Raw genomic sequence first — 12471 nt, 5'->3', positions numbered from 1 at the left:
TTCCTTTTTCTTCCTTCTTTCTCTCACTCCTTCCCTCTTTAACTCTCTTTTTCCAGTCTCAGTCTGCAAAAAATCTCAACTGCTTGTCCCTGCTGAACAATTACAAGGCAGAGAGACCCAAATGGAGATGTTTGTAGAAAACAACATGTGTATAATTAAGGTTTAATGAGCTCTTGTCAGGGTGGAATGTGCAATTAGATTGGTAATAGAAAATTCTGCCTGAACGCTAGTGGCAGAGGCTGGATGTGAAGTCAGCATGGCAGCGAATGAAAGAACAGCAAATTATTTCGAGGCCCACTGACAGACGAAGACAGCGCTTGGTTGCTGCATTTAGATTTAAATACATGTTGAGTTTTCAAATGCAGAAAGAGAGATTTTTTTTTCTCTGTTCCTTCTGGTGAAGAATCATGTTCTTTCAAATTACTGTACTTATGCTTACCAGGTTGTTTTTTTGTGGTGAAAACAGACCACGAAGGGTAAAAGCTTTCCTTCACTTGAGTAGGATGAACCAAGACAATGACTGAGATTTGAAAAGATAAAATTAAGAATGCAGTTTTGTTTGAAATGTGCTGTATTTCTTGAAAACGTTTTTCATTAATATTTTTGATGAGGTTACTTTAAGCACATTTAAGTGAACTTTATTTTGAGTGAAAACAAAATGCTGAAGTTTCTGATCCTGGCTATTGTACCAGTTCTATGACTTCTGAAAATGCTTCCTATATAGTTTTGGCCTATGTCCAACGACTGTTAATCCTCACATTCTGAAAGAATTGGACAATTTGAATTAACCATAAAAAAGATATTGATGGATGTCTGGTGCTTGGATGTTTTGATATTATATATATATATGTGCGTGTGTGTGGATATGTGCGTAACACTAATGACTACTGCTATACAGTTGAAGCAAAGTATCTCTCTATTTCCACCAACAATCTTTTGCTCTGTAAAATTATAAATTGCGAGTATGTTGGAGTAGGTACACACACTTACAGAAAAAAAAAAAATGTTTGGCTTTTTATGAATTAGTTTACTTGTCTCTAAAAGACCTCTTTGTTGGCTTCCTCGGGGACTGCCCTTGAAAGGCTCCTATTGTGCACTATAAGCACTATGCCATAATGCAAGTGGATTTAATAGATTTAATGGAACGACCAGACAGAGTTCTCAGGCCCACATGTGATGAGAAGTGTGCTGGTTTAAGTAATCAGGAGGGACCACAACCTAAAGAAAAGTCGGGTACGGGACAGCTCTCATTTGTTTCTAATGATAAGCTTTATTTAAAATATTCTTACATATTTTTGTCCATGTTGATTTATTTAAAAAAAATGCTTTGCTGTCTTACTTGTCATATGTTATGTGTTGTTTGAATATCCATATCTATGTTCCACCTGAGCTGCGCTGTAAGTCAAGGTTAGGCAGAGTGAGCAGAGTTGAATGTCAGCAATGTGTGAGCTTTGTTTTCATTGTGTTTACAGGGGCACAATGGTGCGATTATGTGGCCATCTGAAATCCTACACCTACCAAGAGCTTTGGGGGTCAGAGGTGGGGGAAGTGTGTGTGCCTTTAGCCCAATGAACCATGCATTAAAAAAAAAAAAAAAGGCAAAGTGATCAGTCCAGCATCAAACCAAAACAACTCAGAATCACTGAGTCACTCACAGACGCAATGTTCTTTTGGCCTGCTGATACACATTTTTAAATATATGTGCATGTTTTCCCTTTTACCTCTCACCCCTTGCTGCCATTGTTGCTTTGTAATCTGGCATGCATTATTTTAAGGTGCCGTTTGGAAGAGCGGTCTCCCTCTTAAAGCCTCTCAGCATGATTGCATGATTGACAGGACCATAAAGCTGACCAATAAACCCAAGATTAATGTTATATCTAGAACCTGATAGATGCAATTAAGCCCATCATAAGCCAGAGAGGGAACAGACTTCCTTTGGGACTCATTCCAATGCGTGATTTAACATGATCCTCAACTAAACACCTTAATTCATTTCTTCTCATCCTGGATCTCAAAGTCAAGCATACACACACACACACACATATATATATATATATATATATATATATATATATATATATATATATATATATATATATATAATCTAGTTCTTTGTCTTCTATGCCCTTTCGTGTCTCTTTCATGTGTCACTATCGTTCTCTTTTTTCCTCCCTCACTCCATTTTGGTACATTTGTCATGGCAATGCAAAAAGAAATCATAGCTGCTCCAATTCATTTTGTGCTCTTTCAGTCGAGAAAGAAGGGCAATTCTGTTTCCCCTCGCTAGTTTCTGTGTTGAGGTTTAAAGGTAATGAAGACCATATTTCATCTGCATGGAGTTATTTGACCGGGCGTGGCAGACTTGGTCTGTTATGGGAAAATAAATATTATGGAAGGTCTAACTTTGTTATCTTTATCACAGTGGAATCAATACATTGTGTGTGTGTGTGTGTGCGTGTGCGTGTGTGTGTATGCGAGTGTTATTATTCAGGATGCATGACAGAGACGCATTGGCCAGAATGAAATATGTACAACTCCAGATCTTTTAACATATTCTCAAGCTGTAGTTATATAGTATGCAAACATGTATGCATATTAGGAACACATAAAGGGAGACTACATATGCAGGAGCAAATTTATGCCCTCATGCAAACCATATCTGCTTTATTGCGAACCATCCCCCACTCTCTCTGTCCTTTGCTTCAGTCTGTTTGCATGTGTATGCGTGTGTTTGGCTCTCTCTGTCTGTGTGCCTGTCTATGAGTCATTGAATGCTCTAATGACCACAGTCCTGACACAGGTATTTTGACTGCTGCCTCTTTCCATCGCCACATTGACTGACATGCGATTAGTTACGGTGGGCTGAAAAAGCCGGGGAGGGGCGGGCTGCTACCATGAAAAAGATTTGAGGAGGTGGTTTAAGTCCTCCTCTCCACGCCTCTCCTGCCTCATCTTTCTTTAAATCTGAAACATCCCCAGCCGCAGCTTCCAGCTCCGTGATTTGGAAGTCAGCTCATACAGCAAAAAAACAGCTGGATTCACATCAACCTTATGAGAAAATCCTCTTCTCCAAATCAGTACCGTTAGCGGCACTACGGCACAGAATGCAAAGCAAACTTGTGCTCTGTTAGATCATAGATTTGGTCAAAAATTGATATGAACATGACTTTTCTGAGTCAATTAGGCATTAACCCAACCCATCCAATCTACTTTGGATGGATGGCATATTCATCGAGGTCAGTTCCAACATTAAGCCTCCACGGATTAAAGAGAAGCAGTGATATCCAGCAAACACCAAATATTTTCATTTTCTTTTTTGCATTGGTTCAAAAGATGCATAAAATAAGTTGCCTTATTTGTACATAACTGATTTTATTTAGTTTCTTGATAAAATGGCATGTTTATACAAAACAAATTTAGCATGCCAATAAAAACATTTCCAGTACCGCTTTATCTGATCAAATTAAGTGGAATTTAGTCAGCACATACACAGAGGTCCTACAGCAAGTTGTCATGGTACAACGTTTTAAGGAAGGAATGTTAAATAATCAAGACAGTCTGTGGGGGTTTAAAACGTTTTGAGTTATGCTTCCATTTTATGTTTATGTCATGGTGTTTTTGGATTTAATTGTTTTGGGATCCATTCCAGGCTCATAAATATGGGAAAAATATTTGACTTCGTAAAGTCAGTCCTTTGAACACACAATCACAAAAATGCGGAGAACACTTAGTACACAACCAAAAAAAGAAAGAAAAAAGCCTAATTTACATGGTTAGTGTTGGTTCTCTTTAAAATTGTGCACACTGCTCAGCATTATAAGACAAAACTTAATTAGACTTAAAAATGGAAGCAAAGGAAGGCCAATTGAACAAACAAGACAACACGTAACAAACTAATTGCTGTTTTGGTTGGAAAAAGTCTGAGGGAAGTAAAAAAAATGTGTGAAAAGCAGAGATCTTTATTTGAAATTAGACATTGAAGATTATAATCAGAGGTGGGGGAGGATTGTGTTTTTTCTAAAGAATTTTGAACTGTGGAAGTTTAAAATCCACAGCACATGCTTTAGACATTATATAACAACACAAGTATAGCAGCTATGCTGTGCACAACAACGATGGCCTTATAAGAGGAAAGTCACTGCTGTCCAAAATGTACTTTTTGGATAAACATGTGAGTACTAGGACAAACTATTGTTTAGTGGACAAGATTGTCACTCTAACAAAGTCTTAGTTTAATTTAAAAGTGGTTTAGAAATGAAAGTTAGCATTTCATTACAATAAGCTTATTTAAACACAGTGGTGGTTATATTGTAGTTTGGCTTGCTTCACTAGCTCAAGTTTTCCATCAATGATTAATACATAAATGTTGTTCATACAAGCATATCCAAGCTGAATTTTTGAATATTTTCAAAGTCAAGTCATGTGGAGCTTTGTCTTTTCAGGCATTTACATAAAGTACAGGGAGAGATAAAATATGGTTCTTCTGACTCAATGTTGCAACAAACATTACTCACTACATCATCACTCAGACCAGACGACAAGGGTAAAACTGGAAGATAAATAGATCATTACCTTATCTAAAATAGTGACAATATTATTGGCATAATTAGAAGAGCTAATTTATAGCAATGTTTTATTATTGTATTTTAAATATTAAACTATTGACATAAAAGATGCATGCTACACTTGTATATCCAGGTGACTTACATTAGGAATTTAAACCGATTTCAGATGTTTCCTGTGCACTGAGTAGAAAAAAAAAAAAAAATCACCCAGTGGAGCACGTTTTGAAAACAAAATGTCATTTCCAAAATATTTCTCAGATTGGTTTGAGTACACTGAGAAGGCGTAATAATCTGAAAGTGTGAGTCTCAGTGAAAGCATGGAGAGCTCTATATATCTGATATGATCTAGTCAACTGTTCTATAACCTCAGTGACTCTCTTTACTTCCTGTATCAAACTGACATTGGTTTGGCTTGACGAAAAGATATTTGTAGCAGTTCTTCGACTTCATTTTGTTGCTCCTGTTCTCCCTTTACTGAATTTCTTCCTCTCTCTATTTGGGCTTTTGCCACACTAAACCTATCTGGTGTCAACTGCATCAGCTCCTCAGACCTTCTTTCCACCTTTTTGTTTCCAGGCTGCAATCCATTTCAAAACTCCTCACTGTCTTTCACTCTCCTTCATCTCACCCCTTCTCAGCTCTCCTTCGCCTCCCCCTTCACCAAACCCGCCCCTCCCCCATATCTGTTTTCCTTTGCTGAATTGTTTTGCTGTAGATTTGACCATGATTAATGACCTCAAACCCTCAGGAAGGCAAACATGGAGAGACACAACATGCTTTCTCTTCTCTTATGAACCTTTCTTTTTTATATGTCAAAGGTCTGCCTGTATACTCACACTGAACACACTGTGACTTGTGGTGAAAGAGCTACATATTAACAGAACTTAAACTTTGAAGTTTTTACTCTTCCCCTATTTTAACATTTTTTTTCTTATTAATGCCCTAAATTCTCTTTCCATCACATATCTCTTTATAATTTAGTTGTTTCCCATGTTATTAAATGACCCCAAAGGGTTTACATGAGAATTCAGGATCAGATGTTAGCAATATCACTAATAGATAAAACTATGTAGAAATTCAAGAGAAGTATGCCTTATTCAAGTGTACACTTGAATAAAGTTCATTAATAAATATCACAAAAAAATTCCAGTTTTTGCTTACGTAGAATATAAAACTTTAGTGAACCTATTAATCAGCTTCCCTTATCGGTTGAGACAAATAATAATTGTAAAGCAGTTGTTTACTGTGTTGGTTTATTTTCCAGCAGATTTTTAGCTAACAAAGAAAGGTTAAAGCAATCAGACTGTGAATAAATAATGCTGAGTAAAAATCAAAATCTATATAAGTTTTATTGTTTTTAAATGCATTCAATACATGTTTTTTTTTTTCCAAAACATGGGAAAAATGTCATTCTGGAAAAAAAAAAAGATGAACAAGGAATAAATTAGCTGTACAAACAGACTGATGATTAAAGATTTAGCTTTCCTGTGAATCACTGAGCTAGTCATTTCTGGATAACTCGTTCTGAGAACTTCTTTACATCTGTTTTACATGAAGTTGACCAACTTCCAACTTGTTTTCCTGTCCAGGATGTTTGGACAATATTGCATGATTTTTCTGGTTCTCTTGGTTTTGCCTCACCCTTGTATGTCTTATTGTGGATCAAAGGCTGGGGATTTAACTGACCAATTTTGTTTGTTTGGAGCCAATATGCTGCTTGCTTACCGGTACGCTTGGGGTCATTGTTGTTATGTAATACCCATGTCAGGGGCATTTCCTCTTCAGTATAAGGAACGTTTTCCCAAAGTTGGTCCTCGAGGGCTGGCATCCTGCATGTTTTAGTTCTCTCCCTAGTGGTAGTAACAACCTCCTCAGCAAGTCAATGTTCTCTTTAGGTCTTCTAATGACCCATCATTTGATACAGGTGTGCTAAACCAGGGAGAGAACTTAAACATGCAGGATGCCGGTCCTCGAGGACCAACTTTAGGCACCCCTGGTATAAGGCAACATATCTTCAGGCATGTTAATGTCTTATAAGTAGTCAATAATCACTTAATGTAGTAGGAACATGAGAAATGTATCCCAGTACCATGATGGTCAAGTCATCATTCTTCAACATGTACAGAGGATGGAAAATTGACACCTCTTTTGTCAGTGTTATTCTCTTAATGAAAATTTGTGGGGTCTTCGTCTGTTCACATACACATCTTCTAACTTTAAATAATCTAACTTTTACTTCCATTTAACTGTAAATGTGCATTTTCTAACATGCGCATTTACAGTTGTCCAACTGGAGTTGGACAATTAGTCATCCTGCAAAACTAACAATAGCCTCTGTTTGATTATGTTAACAGACCCTATAAGGATTGCTAAGCTTGTTTTCTATTGTCAGTTTGATGAGGGCCATAATCACAGGGGCCATAGAGCCATCAATCGTTCTTTGTACCTCAACGAGTCTTTGTATACTGTTTGTTTAGAGAAAAAAAAAAAAAAAAAAAAAAAATCAGCCATCAATCGTCACGTGTCTGCAATTGCTGGGTTGCAGAAACGTGACCCGGATGACGCTCGAAATTCAGATGGAGGTCCGGAAGTGGATTTCTCCGGTTCAAAACAAAGCAAAATTGATCACAACGAGTACGAGAAAGCCCTAAATAGGCTGAAACAGACAAGGCATTTCGAAATAAATATGCTTATATTTAGGATATGATCCGTGTTATCTCGGTAAAAAATACTTCTCATATAATCGCATCGATGCGATGGACATAACTATCTATCTGGAGCTACAGACCTCATATTAAACGACGAGCGAGAATAAAGTTTTCAAAAGCCTGGAAATGCAATCATTTAGTTTTAGGTTGGGGCAAACATTTAGGATCAAAAGAACCATTAAATGGCTGTCCACTTGTTTCTGCCGGGTGAGTAGTGAGTTGTGCTATTTTAAGTAATTAGTCTGATAGCAATGCTATCGCTAACAACAAACTAACATGTTATTTCTATGAGCTTGGATCTCCCGGTAATTAATTTATTTAACTTCTGTAAACCCAAATTCATGCTGGAGTTGTATGTTAATGTTGAGTCGTTGTAGGATGCTGGATTCAAGTCCAATGTGGGTCAACGATTAGCAGCGATCTACAGAAACCCTCATGTTCTGTCTGGCCACGAATATATTCGTGAACTATATTTAGTTCATGGCCAGGCATGGGGGAATAGTCACAGCTCACTGTGACTGTATGGCTGGTAGGTTATAATTTATTTACCTTTTTTTTTTTTTTTTTAGCATGGAAGTCCCACTGAATAAACATTGTATTTTCTCTCCGGCACTGAGCTAGCTGCTAACTACAGCACTCTGAGGACATCCAAGCTAGGGCGTAAAAATAATATATCTTAACTTACATATGAATGCTTGTCTTTCTAAGTAACTGTCCAATAAAATATCTGAAAATACAATTTAAACGATGCGATCGTTGCCTGTTAGAAGTTGGCGCTGCAAACTCTCGCATTGTTAGTTTTCACACTGCCTGTTTTTAGCTGTAGATTGTTGATCCACTTTTCTCCTCTATTTTTTGCGGTAAGTTTTTTTTTTTTAACTCCCTTGTGACCAACTACCTTCGAATCACGAAAATAACATTTATCTTCCTCTATTAGAATGGTTACAGGACATGGACTTTAGGCATTTGATGCTTCATCAACAGAAATAAGTAGGCTGCATTTACTCTCTGCCCTCCATCTGCATTGGGTGAAGTTGGTGCCATGTCATCTGACACTGAATCCAGGATAAGCGGCCATGGGTGATATATGACCTTTGTGCTGCAAGGCAACAGTGGGAACAACTCTTCCACCTTGCAGCCTACAAGAAATAGTTGTTTACATTTCAAAGTATTTTTGGTGATTTTAACTTATAATTTCATCACAATGTTAGTGACATTTACTTCTTCACTTGACAGTTCCAGTTATCAAGAAGCAGTATCCTGCATATACTAATTTCTCTTTGATTGATATGAATTATTTCTAAAGAATTGAAGAACCAATGAGACCGAGGAGACAAGTCAGTCATTTGATTCGGATGTGTTGGAATGGGACACATCTAAAGCATACAGGACATTGGCCCTTAAGGACCAAACCTGCCCTCTTCTGCCAAAACTCTACACTGTTACAGATTTGTTGCCCAAAAAAATCTGTGCTGGATTCCAAGTACTTTTCATTGTATCTTTTATCATAATTAAAGTAAATACCATAAAATATATTGTGATGACATTTTAAGGTTGGTGTTGGCTATCCCTAGCTCAGATCACCTCTTGCATCCCCTTCACAGCATGTGCAAAGAACATTTAGATTAATTGAACCTTTTTTGAACCACATATAGGCAGAAAATAATAATTTTTACCTTTCCCCTTGATATAAAAGTTGTTTGTTATTCTAACTAGTCTGTCCTCTGTGACTCCCTCCCTTTGTGCTGCAGAAGCACTGCTGCAAAACCAGCTTAAACTTTGACACCCTGTTTAATTGCTTCATGCTTAGCCTATTTTACCAATCGAGATCTGGTTCACAGGTGTGAAAATAACCTTTTCTAAGACGCCAACACATTTTTCACATTAGGGCATTATGTAAAATCATTTGCCAGGAGTCATAAAGACAGTCATTTTCCTTTCCATAGAAGAATACAATGATTGGTCCTTCTAGTAACTAATAGTGCTGTTAAACAGAAATCACTGCATTCAAAGTAACGGCTCCATCAGGGGTTGAATGACAGTGTTGTGCTTTGAAATGCATCATTTTAAAAGTAATTGCCATTTTTACTGGAGCTGTTGGGATTGTGTCATTTTCAAAGTAGACATAAAAATGCAAGACAAATTAAGATCTGAAGACAATGAAGAAAAAAAATGTATATATATATATATATATATATATATATATATATATCCATGAAAATCTTTGCATGTTCATTTATTACATGAAGGTAATTGTACAAAAACGATTTTCTTCCTGTGTTTTCTGTCCATGCACAAAGCTTGACAAATGTCTTCCTGAAGGCACATATCTATCCAGTTATTTTACCCTGCAGTAGCGCCATTCATCTCAGCCTCTACAAGCTGTCTTGAGGTGTGTTTTGTTTTCTCATAAAGGGCTACAACCAAACAGTATCAGCCAGAGAGGCAGGAAAGGTCTCTGAACGTGTGTGTGCGCAGGCACGCGTGCGTGCGTGTGTGTGTGCGTTTAAATGGCTGTTTCTTTCAAGCTGCGGTCTCTGGCTCTGACCCCAGTGTTAATCACTCTACAGCTCGAACAACCACAGGCTCTATCGTCACTGCTGCTGTTACAGCCGTTTTCCTCCCCTCCTTGGTTTCTCTTATTCATGATCCCTGCTAACTCTATTATTTGTTCTCCCCCTTCCCCCCCCCCCCCCCCCTATACATGCACTGTCTTTACCTACTTCACCTCCCACTTAAGCAATAGTTCACAATTGAGAATACATTCTTGCCTTTCTCAGATTATAGGATTCCTGAGTTTGGAATTGCAAAGATTTGAAATAGACAACTACACTGTCTCTTTTTTTTGTTTTTTTCTCTGACATTTCTCACCTCTTTGAGTCTGCATGGTGTCTCATCAGCTGGGTAGCTGTTTAGAATGGCTGACAGAAGCAACAGTTTGTGCCTCGCTATCATCTGTGTCATGGATTGGATACATTTATTAATTTCATGCCTCCCACTTAAGCAATAATTATGGTCACAAGCTAAATAATTTAACAGTTTCCATAGCTTAATAAAAAAATATACAGTGACTTTTGGGGTTATTCATACATTGTCAAATTATTTTACGACATTTTATGCATAAGGCCAACATAAAGTAGTGCATAATTATAGTGTGGCATAAAACAATATGTGGGTTTCACTTTTTTTAATAAATTGATGAAAGCTGTGGTGGGTATTTGCGTTTAGCATCCTCCTGAGTCAATACTTTACATAACCACTTCTTACTGAAGTGCTTTAGGGAGACAGCTGTAGATGTCTCGCTACTGATTCTAACACATATGTTTTATCTAAACCACTCCCTCATAGTTCTGGATGATGTTTTGGATGTTGCTGAACAGTGAACCTCCAAATCATTCTCAAATCATGTGCAGCCTTTAAGTTTTTATTTCCTCATTTTAACTGGATTGTCCTGTATTTATCTCTGTCTTTCCATTTCCGGTCCCTTTTGAAGGGAATCATCCCCAGAGCATGATGGCGTCACCACCATGTTTTACTGAAGGAACGGTGTGGTGGTATTTTGAAAATTGGCCAAACATTTTGTTTCGTTTTTATCTGCCTGGAGCATACCCTTCACACACATTTGCTGTTTCCCCTACTTGATTTCTGATGCCTTTGTATCATCAATAATTTACCATTTGCCAGCCTTCTATTGAGACCAGATTTGTGTGTTGTACAACTGATATGCATTGGAATATTTTACTCATGTCTGGTTTAAATTTAATACATTTGCAGTAGAATTTTAGGAAAAAAAATAACCCGCCCTCCTACTGTTCAGAGATTACTTTAAACATTTGTCTAAAAGGAAAAGAAGGTTCCAGAAGTTCTAGCAGACTGCCTGGTATCACAGACAGTCGCTATCTGGGTCACCAACCTGACTGACCGTCTTGTCAAATGCTATTTACATACTTTACAAAAGTGTTGCCCATAAGTCACTCTATGAGTCTGCAGAGTCTGCCACTGAAGTAGTGCATATCCGGAAGCCCATATGGTAGCAATGATGATGCAAGTATGATGCTGGATGTAAAAAATACAATCACTACTGTTCTTACTAGTTTAATTGTTAATAAGCATGTAGTGATCATTATATCTAACTGCTAATAAGGCAGCAAAAGAAACACACTGTAGATTTTCATGATTTAATATGGATCTTCCCTACAAGAATAAGTGACTGGCCGAGTTTCTGACTCACTGACTCGGCATGCTGCAGCAGTGAGCGTTGAGCTTTCGCTGTTGTGATTATCACTCCACTGGCCCTTTGTTGCCTTGTGACACCCTGGGAATCACAGCAGTTAGGTGTGCGAGTTTTTATGCAAACACGCACACACTGAAGCTGTGGGCAAGCAGAGACGAAGAGTGTGAGTTACGCAAGCGTTGGCAGGGCCTAATTATACATGGCTCTAATGAACTGTAATTACTGACATCCACCAGAGCATCGGGGTCTATAAGCTGAGGACTTGCAGACATTTGGCTGTGGTGTTACGGTGTTTAGTATTTCCAGTGACTGACTGAAATTTATGTTCTTGAACAATTTTTTTTTTCTTTCTCTTTCAGTTTGATGGTGAAAACATGTACATGAATGAAAACAACCACGAGTTCCTCCCTCCAAACCACGTGAGTTTATATTGCTTTACTTCTACTTAACCTGATAATCAATTTTAGCAAATTTCCTATTTTGGATCATCTTGTGGTAAAAAAAAAAAAAAAAATTGGAAGATGAAGTTTTTAGATAAATATTTAGGTACCTTTAAGAACATGTTGGAAAAAACACAACATGGTGTCAATAAAAGATGTTCCATCTTCACCAATTAGTAAGTAGGTGGGGAATAACATTTACTGTCTGGCTCTCATATTTTAAACATGTAACTAAGGCTCCTAAGAATTTTAACTTATCTCATGTCATAGGTCAAATGAAGCAAGGAGTAGCCAAAATTTTGGTTGGAACACATCAATACATAAGATTTTGAAGAATGTAAACATTTAGACAAATGCATATATTTTATTGCTTCAGACTCATCACTGCTTTTCAAACAAAAGCAACTTTCACAGAGTTCTTACTAAGGAAAAAATATAATAAAAATGTAAATTCTCCCCCCCCCCCCCTTTGTCTGTAAATCCGCCTCATTGTTATTTATTGTTGAGTTTTTGAAATAACAGTT

The 12471-nt window shown here is 37.4% G+C and overlaps 1 protein-coding gene across 7 annotated transcripts in view; it reads left to right on the top strand.

Annotated features, from left to right (window-relative positions):
* Nucleotides 1-12471, top strand: part of tox2 (TOX high mobility group box family member 2) — a 122737-nt gene that overhangs the window by 44726 nt on the left and 65540 nt on the right. For 6 of the 7 annotated variants that reach the window (XM_015033327.1, XM_015033332.1, XM_015033331.1 and 3 more), the window contains exon 3: nucleotides 11867-11926. In XM_015033327.1, the coding sequence (XP_014888813.1) occupies nucleotides 11867-11926 (60 nt within the window). Of the gene's footprint in view, nucleotides 1-6389; nucleotides 6584-11866; nucleotides 11927-12471 lie in introns of those variants that run through there. The other variant, XM_015033330.1, reaches the window with a different exon arrangement.

This window comes from Poecilia latipinna, unplaced genomic scaffold (genome assembly GCF_001443285.1).
Source record: "Poecilia latipinna isolate Pla-1442-1.1 unplaced genomic scaffold, P_latipinna-1.0 Scaffold264, whole genome shotgun sequence".
In the NCBI taxonomy this organism is placed as follows: Eukaryota; Metazoa; Chordata; class Actinopteri; order Cyprinodontiformes; family Poeciliidae; genus Poecilia; species Poecilia latipinna.
This window is presented reverse-complemented; position numbering and strand designations above follow the sequence as displayed.